Below are 15,112 nucleotides of genomic sequence, written 5' to 3'. Positions count from 1 at the left end.
GCTGATTCGCACAAGGCTGCTAGATGAAGATGTGATATGAATATTTGGCTCACTTTGTACACCGTTTAATGCTAAACTTTTGTCTTCAAGTTGTTGAAGGAAATACAGAATGTACTGTAAATTATCTTTTTTCAACATTTCCTTGAAAACGTAAGTCGTTTGATTGAAAGTAAGTTTGGGTCTCATTTTTCCCCGTTGTTCAAGATCGATACATCGAAAACGTCAAAACTGTCTTCGTCACAAAAGGCCTTTTGTTTTGAACTTGTTTCGCAAAAATAACGCAAGCTAAAAAAAAAACACCCCATACGTGCTCATCAAATATATCTCCCGCAAGGCAAACGTTTCACCAAAGAGCACATACTCCACTAAATAATGAAAGGTTCAGCATACGGATAATTCTACCAAATCGACTACTTGCCGCGAACTTGCAAAAATGAATTTGGGTCGATCGATACGTATCAATAAGTGCGGGGTCGTGATACTGGGGCTGCTGTTCATGTGCATTTTGTACTACCTCTGGAACAGCAATGGTGCGAATGGGGCCAGCTACGCGTTCAGCAAAAATCCGAACGAAATCAATCTGCGCAAATTGCTGATCGGCTCAATACAGGCCGCCCAGCACGGAGGGTTCGAGGTGGTAGCTGTGTCGAAAATGCGAGATCTGCACGAGCAAAGCAAAGGAAAAACGAAGGAAGGAGCAAACAATCCGGTCACTGATGCCGATTATCGGTCAAACTGTGTGATGAAGAATGGGTTGTTGCGCATATTTCCCAAGCTGAAGGTGATCTCCGAGGAGGACGATAGGCAGGAACAGTGCGCCGAGGTACAGCTGTTCGATCTTGATCCTACCGTGCTGCCCGAGAGCGTTACCGTGCCGGACGAACGTGTCAGCATAGATGATGTGGATGTGTGGATAGACCCGCTGGACGCCACCCAGGAGTATACCGGTAAGGTGTTGAGCCTTGAAAAGTTGAGCCTTAATTAACAAACTTTAATCGTGCCTTTTCAGAACGTCTCCATGAGTACGTCACCACAATGGTATGCGTAGCGGTAAAGGGTGTCCCTACGATTGGCATCATACATAATCCCTTCACGATGAAAACAACTTGGGCCTGGCGCGACAGGGCTCTGTCCGAGTCGCTGGCCAATCTAAAGCATGATGCTGACGTGAAGCATCCAACGATCATCGTGTCCCGTTCGCACGCCGGGGCTGTAAAGGAACAATCGAAGCAAATTTTTGGCGAAAACGCACAAGTCATTTCGGCCGGTGGTGCCGGTAAGTAACGAGCGTACGGTATGATTGCGTTACAAAACAGCTAACAAACACACAACGCTTCACTTTTTGTACAGGCTTCAAAGTGCTCCAGGTGATACAGAACAACGCCACGGCGTACCTGCACACGACGCACATAAAAAAGTGGGACATTTGTGCCGGCGATGCCATACTCGGTGCGATCGGCGGTAGAATGAGCGATTTGCACAATGAAAATATAGTGTACCACCGCGATACACCTGCGCTCAACCCGAACGGGCTACTGGCCACTGCCCTGACGGAAACACATGAAGCGTACATTAAACGAATAGTGGAAAGCAAACGTTTTGTACGGTAAGCCGTATATGGTAAGCTTTCGGTGACATATCGCTAACTCGGTTGATATGGAACGCGTTGCGCGTCGTAGTGTATGCGCCCGCCTCTAAGCAGAAATGTAATTGTTTTCATTCAAAATTTCAAATTCTGCACAACATCACTGAAGCGCTGTTGGTTACACCTAGAACACGCCGTATCGATCCCGGTGGAAGATATTATGCTTGTTTAAGTATTTGATCTCAATCGCAAATCGAGTTCATCGACCACGGTCACAAGTGCGTTACTTGACCAGTACGGGATGCAATAAGTAAACTTCTGTTAGTTATGATTTTTAGAAGAAGAAAAACAGAGTGTCTCTTTGTTACTACTACATACTATTGAATAAAAGCATCCGTAGCATACCATTTGATATAGATTAATATGCTAATGTGTGTTAGTTTTCCGTTGTCTGATGACGATATTGAAAGCTCTGCTGTTTGGCGTTACGGCATGTAACGCGTTATGCCAGTGCTACTCAACCTCCACGTGGTGGAACATGATAAAAATGTTGCAAAAGTAATACTATGTTTTGAATGTTTACATTTATTTTTATCTACTTCTAAACCTCAAAAACAGGTAAAACAAATTAACAGCATCTATTTACAAGCGATAAATGCATGCTTATGGTACAGGAATGTGACTAGAGTGGTGTTGTTTGTTTTAATTGTAACGTCTGAATAAATACGGCATAACGTCCCTACTCTTTCGCTCTATCTGGCATTGAATCGATCGACCACCGTTACGATCCAACCCGCATACTCACTAACCCGTGTGTAAATCCCGGGAAATCCGGGCCGGGCACAACCGATACCGGTTGAAACGATCCCAATCAGCACATTGTCACTCGTCACCAGCGGACCACCGGAATCGGCCCAACACGCATCGACCCCACCCGCTCCCTTACCAGCGCACAGTTGCGTGCGGGCGATCGTTCTCGTGCGATTGCCACGCCGGTACATGCTTTCGCATTCCTCATTCCGGAACACATCCACCACTGCCCGCTGGAGTGTGTCCGCCTTATCGGCAAGGTTACGGTTTTCCTGCTGCCAGCCCCATCCGGCCACGATCGCCGTCCGGCCCTCGACACGTGCGGAACCATCCGATCCGCTAGACAGACAGATCGGCCGAACCGAAGCGGTAAAGTCGATACGTTTCGCCAGCTCCAGCAAAGCGATGTCGTTCGATGGTTTGTTGCAAACGTATCCTGGATGGGGTACGATCGTCCGAATCGTCACCTCATATGCACGGTCGGTGAACGGATCCGCGTCGAGTTGATTGCCACCAAATTCGGACCTCCGGTAGAGCCCCAGCACGGCTTGAATCTGGTTGGCCCGCAGCACCTTATTAGCACCACTTTCCAAAGGGGAAAAGGATAAAATTTAAGATACAAGTTACGGGAGAAGCTGATCGTTATACTCACCTGCACACACAGTGTCCAGCCGTTAGAAGCCAACGTTCGTTAACGATCGATGCACCACAAAAATGACCGCCCCGTTTGGTCAGGCTGGCGATGTACGTTATTTGGCCCCGGTTGGAGTTTACACCACCGACGATACGTTGCTGCTGCTGACCGCACGGTACGGATGATACTAAAATACCCACACAGTGTTCCGCAATGACACAGAGCACACATTAGATTGCTGAAATTAGCCGCGTCGTGCAAAACGCGTGGTACCACTTACGACTTATCTGCCCTTCGATGGTCGTCAGCTGGCTGAGGGTCAACACAACCGACGCAAGGTACCAACGGTTTCGCACCGGATGCAACATACTGAGCCAGCCTAACTCTTCCAAGTCGGCAATAGGAAATAATCGATCCGCCTTTTTTGTGAAACCTTCACCACCGTGCGTGCGCCCGAGTGTTGGATTTGACGCTTCCGTTTGTTCCGTTGCGGTGCGCTGCCGTACTAATTCTACCCGCGTCAAATCCTTCGGAGCTACACGGTGTGGTGAGCTACACGGTCTACGATGAACTCGCCATTGTTGTTCTTCCGCGTGCACGTTTTATAAATGCACACACGCAGTGACAAGCATGTTTTTGGCGCAAAGAATACACAGAACCGCCAGCACCGTAGGAAACGCACATTCTCTACAAGCTCACAGCATCGTTCGCACAGCCGGCATATTGTTTATCTTCGCGTGCGCCCTGCTCACGCTGCACACACATTCAAGTTCGCGCGCCTACACACGGAGAGTTGCTCACGAGCGCGCACGCCCATGCTCTCGCTCTCAGCGAAACGAACGGAGCGAACGAGCTGTCACCTTCGCCGGTGTCAACGCATGATTAGTAGTTATAGCAACGCCCCGGCTTACACGGCTTACAGTAGTGTGCGCCGAGCGCGCCATTTCCGCGCATGCTTTCTCATCCTGGTAGGCAGGCAGCAGCACGTGTTTTGCGGACGACGCCTTCGACATCGCGGATCGCGATCGCTCTGCCGCCGGTGTTGCTGAAAAGATGAGTAATCGGCTATGGGTGGTAGCGTTTACGGGGGCAAATTATCATACCCTGGTACCACACCAACACCAACTGCTAATGTGAACCAGTCACCGCTAAACACTGCGCACAGACCGGGGTCGGGTTTACGGGGATGTGGATAAGATCGTTGGCGTTTGCTGCAGTTGCACCTTCCAATGCGAATGTGCATAGGATCGTAATCAGCGGAAGTGTGCGCTGTGCAACAAACCGAACGATCGAGGGTTACTCCCCAGCGCTGCGTTCTGTGTACCAATCGACGCGATGGTTGAAGGTTTCTTATCGGTTAGAGTGCTCTGCACCAGGGTATGGACATTAGTTGACATATTTTTCGCTTTTTTTTTTTTTGCTGAAGCTATTTGTTTAACAGTGCAATAATCCTATCGCTGTCTTCTATCGGTAAGCCTTAACCGATCGGGTCTTGCGGGTGTTTCCCCACGACCGCGCGCTAAGGTCATCGAAAAAATCCATCCTGCGCCCGTATGTTGGTGCTAACCACCCCAGCGACCGGTGATTTACACACCCGATACGGTGTCGAAGACGTTTCGGCACACTGAAGTTTCTACCCCTTGTTTGGCAGTTCAATTTACAGGTGCAACACATCGTTCGGACACACCGACACACTGACCCTCCGGAGTGTCGTTGACTTTGCGTCACGCGCCACAAGCGTTTAGTTCCAGTTTGATCGCTGTTTGAACTTTGGGTGGGTGGTTCTGCGCGAAGATGAATCCGGCAGATTCAGTGCAAACAAGGAAACTTCCGCAAAGATGCTGGAGGATGTTGTAGGTCAATGGCATCCGATGGCAATGATATCGGTGTAGCAAACAGCACATCCACCAGTTCCAATTGCACCTGGCGAATCTTAACAACCTTGCCGCATCAATTCTTACCAATATCCGTCGATCATTATCACCACATCCCGTGGTAAGTTGCACCGGAATAACTTATATCTGCGTTAATGTCTGTACACGGTTCATGCTAACATCCCATTTGCTGTAGTAATAGCTCTAAATAAGCACGTACCCACACGTTACACAATCGAATTGCTGTATCGCCGCCAGAACGAGAATGGTACGAGGGTGTTTTTTTTTGTTTTTGTTTCTCATTTTTGCCATCGAACAAATTGATACCTTTTTGATTGTGTTCACAGCGCAGATGACCCAATGTCACCGACATTGAGCAACACATTTGCTCAATGCTTTTGTTTCTTTTCATGTAACGAACTTAACCTTCCGTATGTATCAATACGCATTGACGAAACCCGAAAGGCCAACCGTTGGCTCAAGAATAATGAGGCACCGACGGAATAGTAGCCGAACGGATCAAAAATGGAGGTGCAGCACTAATCGATGCCTTGTGATTGGAATCTTGGTATCATCTATCCCATATACAAGAAAGGAGATAAGCTGTGCAGTGTGCAGCAATTACAGGGGCATTACAGTGCTGAATACGGCTTACAAAATATTCTCCCTCATACTACAAGATCGTCTTGTCCCATCCGTTGAAAAGGTGGTTGGAAACTATCAGAGGGGATTCCGAAATGGAAAATCAACCACTGATCAGATCTTCACCATGCGGCATATCTTGGAGAAGATGGCCGGGGCAGCAGCTACACTCCTTCCATCTCTTTTTCGACTTCAAGGCCGCGTACGACAGCATAGCCAGGGCCAAACTTACCAGACTATTACGAATGACAATGACCACCGTCACATGCCAAGGGATGGTGGATGGATAACTCTCAGGGCCCTTTCCTATCACCGTGGCTAGCTTGACTACACTTCAACCTAGCGCTGGACAGGGCCATCCGTGAAGGGTGGAAACTTCGGGGACCATCTTCTATAAGTCAATCCAGATCCTGATATACGCTGGTCTCGTATGTGTCGAAGGACAATAGACAAGCCGCTACAATGGCAAACTCTATGCATTGTACGGGGAACTTACGCTGTCGTACAGCGGATTAGACTCGCCAGACACTGGTGGGCTGGTCACGTCATGAGAATGACACCGGACGACCCAGCCCGTAAAGTCCTTTTAGATCGTCTACATGGACAGAGGAGGCGTGGTAGGCATCTAATTTAGATGGAGTGATGGCCAGAAAGATCGGTATAATCGATTGGCAGATGAAGAAGCTTGATGGTGAGCGGTTTAGAGGACTCCAACAGCAGTCAAATGCAGCGAAGCGGTTGTAGGGCAAGATAAAGTAGAAAGAGAGATTTATAAGCATACATTCAAGAGTTTGCTGATAAGCATTCAGCAATCTTTGCTCCAATTGCTCCTATATTCACAAGTTCTTCTGTATATCTCCTGAAGAAATAACCTCCCGCATCTCTGGCTACTCTCCAATAATAAATCATTGTTGCCGAAAATCGTGTAACTTCCAGATTGTCAACTAAGATCAACGAGTTCGTTCACGTATCTCTCATCCTGCAATTCTTCGCCAAAGTCAACCACTAAATTGTAAGATGCTCGCCGTTGTTACACTGAGCCAGTCCAGATCAATAAGTGGTTGGCATATCAAAAGATGAAAGAAGTTGACTACCAGAATTCTCAAAGAGCAAAGAGATTTGTGTTCACCGACTCCTGAAAGCAACACTGCACATCCAGACAAGCTGATCGTATCTCGAATCTTGCTCGTATTTCAAAACAAATTATCGCTCGCTCACCGGCTCGCTTCTCGTGGTACCACTGCAAACAAATTCACCGCACGGCTGCTTGGATCGTTTGGAGTTCTAAAAATCTTTCGCGTTCGCTTAACAACCGCACCCATTCAACCGGTGCCACCATTTGGTGAAACAAAGCTCGGCCTCTTCGGTCCCTTCTCAGTCGACCCACCCGCCATACTGTCGATGGGCAAACAATTTCAAGTGTAAGGTCATGTGCGATGTCAACTTCGTCGCGGTCATAGCCATGTGTCGCTGCTAGACACGTATGTTTTGTTTTTTTTTTGCAGCAGAATAGTTTCGATCGATTAACGATTCGCCACGTACGATCGCAAGATGGCTGTGGCGGGCATATGAAGACTACAAAAAAAAAAACTGCATCTCCACGGTCTCACGGCAGGTTCATCTGTCAATTATCCACCCTTCAAAAATGGAACACAATCGAACAGCGGCCGCACGCACACATCGCTCAGCTAGAGACAACGCGAAGCTCAATGAACTCGATCGATCGATTTGACAGCAGCGGCGGTTTATGATGAGTGATCTTCATTTGTCACAACCGCACGTGACTGCAACTCGTTGCAACCCGACTGATGTAGTCACGTGTTTGTTTCTTTCTGTTCGCTCGGTCGGTCTGGGTGCACCGAACTTGCGCATTCTTTTACCGCATTTTGCGCACCCTAACGGGTTGGGGGGCGGTCATGAAGCGCCCTGGCGATGAATTTATTATTTCACAATTTGTTTCCACCGACAAAAGCACAGGGCGGCATCGTTGCCCCGTATCGGAAACGTGTTCGTGTACGCGAGGAAGTTCAAGGCCGTCGTACGGTGACGCACGGTACATTGACATTGTGTCTTAGTCAAACTGGTCGCCACCAACGCCGGCCGCTGGGGAGAGGGTGGTTACGCGAAGTTTGGAAAACCAAGCAAACCCACAGCACGGTGCGGCATACACTGCTTCCGCCCACAAAACCACTCGAGATAAGAGCTTCTCACCTCACCTCGCCGGATGAGCCTGGACAGGACACGTTTATGCTCACATGTGCTTCGCCGAAACAAAAGGCAAACCAGACGCGCACTTGTCGAAATTATGCGCTACCAGTACCAGACAACCGAGCGAAACGGTACCAACGAAGTTGGCTAGCTCCACCACGACGCTCCAAGCCCAATTCCATTGTTACTGATGGTGCGCTTCATTCAAATTCACCGTCAAAAATTGAGCGACTTCCCTTCGTCAAAAAGCGTCCGTGGATGTAGTAACGGTGGTATGCCGCAAACCGGTGCCGGCGCGAGCGCAATTGAAATGCAAATGCGGAGTGAATCATTTACCACCAGATAAACGAACGGAGGATCAGTGTTTTACATTACGGTGAATGAATAAAGCGACTGGCGCTTACCGTTAGTGTTTGAACATTTGCTTTTCGAAACGCTACACCGATGGCACGATTAGTTTTGTGGAGTTTGTTGAGAAAACAAAAACTGAACAAGAAGTTCTGATCGTTTCGATGGCTAATGACCCGCAAATATAAGCAGCCGATCGTACATGGATCGAATTTCCACATTGTGATTATTACTACTACATTACCCAGGAGTATTGAGAAGTTAGTAATAGGTTAAACATATTCAACATCCATAGTCAAATCGTATCTGACAGTTATTGAGTAAGATCGAACGGTGTTAGTCACGTAGCAACGCATCCTTCTTAATCGATAGTTTTGATCTTTTGTTATAAATCAATTATACTTTATTTTGTAATTATTAGATTTTATTGGAGTTCGGAGGGTAAAACGTTCTCTGTAACCAGTCCTTTAGTTGCTCCTTGCAGCAGCTTCTATTGATAGACTATCGACACAACCAAGTACATGTGCTTCTTCACCGTTTGGCCTATTGTTGTAAGCTCCAGGGGAATCTAACATATCACTATGCGATCTTTATATTTCGATTCTACTGTACATCATGATCAATTCTGTTGTCGTGTGACATCTGTTTGGTAGAAAACACTTTACAGAATCGCAAAAAATTGGATTTTAGTGAAGCGAACATCGGCCATAAATGGATTTTTTTTTAAATCAAGGTTTGCAAAGAGTAGAGATATTGCATCTACTCTTGCCTGTCTCCTTTCCCTAGAACAGATGCCAGATTGGCTGTATCTGGCGGGCACGAAGCACCCCACCATGTAAAACTTCTTCACCTACTGTTCGAAGAAAGCATTGAAAGTAGTAGCCTGTTGTGTGATTTATAAATTAACTAGTAGCGTTTCACCATTAGCTGACAGTGTTCTCGTATGAAAATTAGCTAAAATCAGTTCATCAGTAAGAATTAATTTGTAGAGCTGAACTTTCCCAACCAGTTTGGTAGTGAAACAAAAGAAAAAAACTTTACTTAATTGCAATAGCAGGATATTTAATTGAACAGTCTATTTACGTACAGGCGGAATCAAGAAATGAGACATAAAATACTAAATTTTATGAAATTTTAAACAAATGAAGTATAGAAGAGGAATTAAAGAATATGTTTGATGATATCAAACACATTTACTTAGTGTTCAACTAATTTAATCCTAACAAATTGCAATCCACATCACAACTCTTGAACCCACCGATATGTAAACCGACGACCGATATTCCACATGCACTAAATTGTACACGCGATTCCATATTCAGTTTCTCTGATTCAGTAAAGCGTTTTGTGTTTCACTATCAATCTTCCCGTTTATCTTATTCGCTTGCGCGATTCAATAAGCTGGGCTCGCTCGATATCCTTTCAATTGCAAAAGCCTGTCAACAAACCGAAGACAATGGAACAAAGCTCATCCAGTTCAAGAGCGTAACATTTGAACTTGTGTGTTGAAATAAGACTATTAAAAGCTGGTAGCCGGTATTTAGCAAGCAGTCGCAGCTCAGAAAATGTTTCAAAAGGAAACGAAACAAACACACGGAAAAAGTGGAAAAGAATATTAGACTGACATGCACCAGCAAAGTGTTACTCAAAGCTACTTACTCCAACACGCATCTCTATTAGTGTGCGGTCCCAGGGCAAACGTACCACAGTGCCAATTCCTACCGAGCATGCCAAATACTCAGCTCTGCTCCGACGTAACCCCACATGCGGATACGGCCAATAGGTGATATTCAGGTTAGTAACAACTTCAGCCGCCAAAACAAACGTGCGCTAGCCACCCACCCAAACGTGTTTTTGTTTTAGGTCCATTATAATCATTTTATTTTTACAGGATACTTGAAATACATTTTTAAAAAGTATTAACCGTAATACAGTTTCAATTAATCTGCAGCTAGTTTATACGCATTTTTTGTTGTTTTTTTTTTCTTTTGGTTTTCGTTCTGTTTCTTCTCTTGTTTGGATTAGTAAATTTTGAATTAGTGTCTGTTAGGTTGGGGCTTTTGGAAAATGTTTCTTTTACGTTTTTTTTTTTATACGAAATGTACCAAAAAAAAGCAAATTTACTTTTAATACCATTTCCGTTCGTTCGTTTCGTTCTTTTTTGTCGCACCTATTTTCCATTTTTCGCCATTTCGCTCTCTGTTCTCCTCCCCGTTCATACTGCTTCCCGCTCCCTGTTCCCTTACCGGTAAATGCATTGCATTGTCAATGTATATGTGTGTATGTGTTTGTGTATGTGTGCATGTGTGTGTATGTATATGTCAATAGTAGTGCGAAAGGTGGTGCAGTGAGCGAACAGTGAGGTGAAAAGCGAATCAATTAGCTTTCGTTATGACTGTTTGTGTCTGTATGTGTATCACGTGTACAACACGTGTCCTTCAATCTGTAACCGGACTCTGGTGTGCAAGCGATGCAGTTAGCAGCGAGGGGCTATGTGCATTGCGCAGCATGCAGCTCCGAAATTAACTCCGAACTCGAACTGGGGACGTTGTTTATGTATATGGGAGGGGGATGGGATGGCGGTTTGGTGTGTTTGGATTGTTTTGACTCAAACCCACGTGTATGTACAAACAGTTTTATTCTTTTGATCACTCATCAATTGTCATCGCGCACAAACGCACAACACGGCGCCACGGGCAGGACAACACGTGTCCTCATCTCTGCTATGATGCCAACTTCGCAAGCTACGGCACGCCATATAAAGTGCATACATACCACACTTTCAGGACGCGATTTTCTTTTCACACTCGATGACACTGGAAGCGGGTTGGGGAAACAGGGAAGGATGGGGGGGGGGGGGGGATGAAAAAAACTGGTTCTAAATATCTGCAAAACAAATAAATAACCGCTTACCAAGCTTAGACACTAGACCAACGCTGAGCCTAGGCCGGCAAATTGATTTAAAATCAAACAACAGTTTTATATGCAACATCCAGTAGTGCATCGTCGTGCATAGTTTTACGTTTTGTTTCGCTGTATTACACATCTTTTGGCCGTTGTAATTTTGTGTTTTTTTTCTTGCGATAAATTGTTTAATTATTCCCCCTTTTTTTGGGTAGCTTTTCCGCCGTGGCGGTAGTTTGCTACCAATTCCGAACAACGCAACAAGCGAATGGTGGGGGAAAATAAAAATCGAATGCATCAAAAATACTTAAAACAAAAACACACACAAACAACGGCATTTAATAATACAATCGCTAACAAAAACAACAAACTTAAATGCGAATGAGGCAACACTTAAATATATGCACACACTGTGGTGTGTGGTAAAACTATAGATCCGAAGCACAACAAAATGGCACACAGACCCGCAAGAACACACGCACGCACGGCATGTTTGGAGGGCTCGTTCACTAGTCACTTTGATTTGCAAACAAAACAAAACGTAAATGCAACAATGGTTTTGTTTGCTCACTTCCGTTTGTGTGCGGGTTTTTTCGTGGTGTTGTTGTGTCTTTGACAATCAGCGACAACAAGCGCGGACAGGTAATGCATTTTCTCCGTGGATGCACTCCTTGCACACACACACGCCTTATTGCTCGACGTGCAGCTCGTATGTACGAATGTTTCCACCTGTCCGCTGTTGGGTGTACGTGTGTACATGACTGTATTTGTGTATGTATGCGTTTGTTGTATGTATATATATATATTCTATTTACAAATTTTCGAATTCATTTACGCTAAGAGTAATTTTGTTTTGTTTGTTTGTAGCCAAACTTAACTAGATAACATTTCGTAAACTTTTGCTTGTTTTTTGTTTGTTTGTTTTGTTTTCTCCTCATTTGCGCCCATTTTGCGTCTCGATCATATGCGCGTCGTTTTGTTTTTGTTCTCTTCATTCCTTCCTCTTTTTTGCTCTATCGTTCTTATCATTCCACTGTATAGCACACGCTCATCATTTTGTCTGTCATTGTAGCTGTTGAAACTGTTGGATACTAGGGCGCTTAAACAGAGTGGTTAGTGGGGCGCTAGGGATTGGGAAATTATCCTGTGCAACAGATTGACTTTAGCAATGGAATGGTAAGGACACGGGAAAGAATGGACACAAAAAAACACAACAAACAAAGAAAAAGAAAACACACATAAAAAGAAGACCCAACCAAGAGAGTACGCGTTCACTAAGCTACTCTTGCGCATTTATGCTGCCATTAGCAGTTAATAGTGCCTAGTAGTTATTACTTATTTGCTCGGAATTAGTAGCAATTAGTTTTGGAGTTTTGTCTTTCATTTGACTTTGTTTTATACACATGTAGAGCTTTGTTTTTGGTTATGTTTTTTTTTTGTTTTGTTTTGTTTAAAGACAACAAGAGATGGTACGAGTGTGTTTTTGAGTTACGATTACGTTGTTTGTTTGTTTTTTTCCCTCCCAATGGCACCCGTTGCTACCAAATGGGGGACGAATATCAATCGCTAAGGGTAGTATAAGAGAGATGATGCTGTTAGCTGTTGTGCTGTAGTGTTGTAGCTGTTCTGTAAGTGTGTTTGTTCTGCACCAAACCATTCACAACCCGTCACCACTCATGTAACATACGCTTCCGTCCCGGGTTCATCAGGATGTTGGTAACATTTATCTAACAATAATTCCTCCGACCATTTGCTATTTCGCTCTGCAGCGTTCGTGCGTACCCATTGCGACCGTGTACGTATAGTGCGCCAACAACAACATTCATCCCAGAGCCGAGTTCTGGTAACAAAATAGATCATTTACAAATCAATGCAAGGGATCGATCGGTCAATACCGATGGTGGGTGGGTGGAAGAATGGAGATCGCTTATTCGCCCGGGAAGCAAAGTGGTGCTGGTGGAAGTTTGTATTGGAAATGGGTGCACCGATTCACGGCGGAACTTTGTGGAAGAGAAAACCCAACGTGTCTGGTTAGCGGTACGAAAGCGAACGACAGCACTTACTGTTGCATATTTGCAATTTAGATACAGGAAAGTTTTATGTGTCTCTTTGTAATACGTCCACTTTTGCCGGTTAAGGTAATTGGCAAACCTCTTTCTATGGTGCGAAAGTATAGCAACACAATTAGTTATCCTCACCGTTGGGAGGTCAAACCGTTCGGTTTATGGTTTACTTTTTTGCTTTCGTTCTTGCCCGGTACGTTGCGGTGCGCACCGAAAATGAGCAGAGCGTCTTCGCTTCTGTGTTTTCACTCCATTCCCTAACCCGCCCCACTGTTTTAACACGTTTTCCCACGTTACCATTTCCCTTACACGTTCAATATACTGTCAAGCGCTGTACATACGCAACTGCTGTTTTGTATCTGCCTGCTAATCGTTCGTTCCATACGAGATTGCTTCAAAATTCTTGCCCCACTGCCGCATCGCTGACTTTCCCTCTTGCCTTGCGTGTGTTTTATGTTTACTTCCCACCTTACCGCCATGTTGTATGTATTGTATTATCACAATTGTTTATTATTGCTGACGAATCTATTCAATCAACGGTCATTTTGTTCAAACATAATAATGAGTGTATATACTTGAGAACGCGTGTGTCCTTTTTTACTTCTTCTTGTGTTCCGTGTGTCCTCGGTCTCGCTGTCTGTAAGCCCAGCAGTATTGGTATATGATAAAGTTTCTTGCTTTTTTGTTCATTACTGGACTTTGTCTATAATATAGCCTTGGATTAATGCTTGTTCCTTTTTTGTTGTGTTGTTTTCCTGTTGTTTCTCTCTTTATAGCATTTCCGATCGGTAGGATACCACAATAATATTGCAATCTTTTATCTATTACACTGTCGCCTCCATTTGTGTGCAAGTTTAAACTTTCCTTTGCTTTTGTTGTTGCTATTTGTTCGTTTGCATTTCTTTTCTTTGCCACAATGTTTGTCACACAAATGGAAAGTGTCGCAACACACGTTAACGCCTGCACCTACTACGCTTCTTATTAATTAGCTTTGCTTTGCGATACAATTCACTTCGGTGTTTTGTTTTGCTAGTTTAAATTTTCCTTCACTTTTCGTTTATGTGTGTGTGTTTGATGCTTGCCTTTTTTGCGCAACCCCCAATTACATGGCTTTGTAGAATTCTTGTGTGTTACGTCTGTATTACGTCTGCCTTGCCTTGATATGATATAAACGCGTCCCATGCACATTTACTCGCTCGTCACTGTTTTTTGCTAAGTAAATAATGTATCATTAATAATGTATAAGTTTTGTATATTTATATTTATTATTAAAGTACGCGTCCTTGCCTTTAATTATTTTTAGTAATTTTCACTTTTCACTATTCCAACGTTTGGTGGCTATTGGTTGCTGTTTCGTCTTATGCAGTTACCACTACACTGGGTTTGTTTTGTTTGTTTACGTTTTAATTTGAGATTGAAGCTATTATCGAGATAAAAAGTCGCCTGCAAAATGAGACCAGCAAGTGCCACCCACAGGACAATCAAACGTTCCCCCCTTCCCCCTCCCTCCCGTTTTTTGTCCACATTCCTATTTGTTGAGTCCTGCCGTTTGAAGGTGGGAGAAGTTGGAAAGCTAATCCAAAACATTACCAACCCACCATTATCGTTCCGTTGGATTGAAAAATGCCTTAGCAATTGTGTTCAATGCAGGTGATGCAGTTGAGAATTTTATTTACTATATCTGTGGCATCTTGTTAGTGAGTGCTAGGCTATGGTTACAAGAACTGATCGATGACTGGGGCGGGGTGGGGGGCCCCTATCTATATGCACAACGTCTAGAACATGCGAAAGGTTCAATTATGCCGATTACCGAACTAATGCTTTACTGCCACTATGTAACGTTGCTAGTTTAGCTAGGCATGTGAAGCATTCTGTATATCAATTAACAACAACAAAAAAAACAAGATCTCAACGTTAGCCTCTGCTGAGAAATAAAGCTTTAACATCACGGAGTAGCTATTAGCACACAAGAACGGTTCGCGAATTACAAGAAATTTACACGAAAACGATTTACCTAGCAGAGAGGAACCCCACTTGATCCTTC

At 44.5% G+C, this 15,112-nt stretch overlaps 2 protein-coding genes across 2 annotated transcripts; one reads left to right on the top strand and one right to left on the bottom strand.

The window, feature by feature from the left end:
- Nucleotides 1-433: 433 nt before the first annotated feature.
- LOC128707020 (putative inositol monophosphatase 3) lies at nucleotides 434-1,610 on the top strand. Its single transcript, XM_053801964.1, has 3 exons — nucleotides 434-947; nucleotides 1,010-1,276; nucleotides 1,351-1,610. The coding sequence occupies exons 1-3, from the start codon at nucleotides 434-436 to the stop codon at nucleotides 1,608-1,610; spliced, it is 1,041 nt and encodes a 346-aa protein (XP_053657939.1).
- A 727-nt stretch (nucleotides 1,611-2,337) lies between these two features.
- On the bottom strand, nucleotides 2,338-3,397 carry LOC128709898 (trypsin-1-like). The gene is made up of 3 exons (XM_053804936.1): nucleotides 3,310-3,397; nucleotides 3,048-3,216; nucleotides 2,338-2,980 (listed from the first exon to the last, which is right to left on the bottom strand). The coding sequence occupies exons 1-3, from the start codon at nucleotides 3,395-3,397 to the stop codon at nucleotides 2,338-2,340; spliced, it is 900 nt and encodes a 299-aa protein (XP_053660911.1).
- Between the last annotated feature and the right edge of the window lie 11,715 nt (nucleotides 3,398-15,112).

This window comes from Anopheles marshallii, chromosome 2 (assembly GCF_943734725.1).
Source record: "Anopheles marshallii chromosome 2, idAnoMarsDA_429_01, whole genome shotgun sequence".
NCBI lineage: Eukaryota > Metazoa > Arthropoda > Insecta > Diptera > Culicidae > Anopheles > Anopheles marshallii.
The sequence above is the reverse complement of the archived record's forward strand: the minus strand, read 5'-3'. Positions and strand labels throughout refer to the sequence as shown.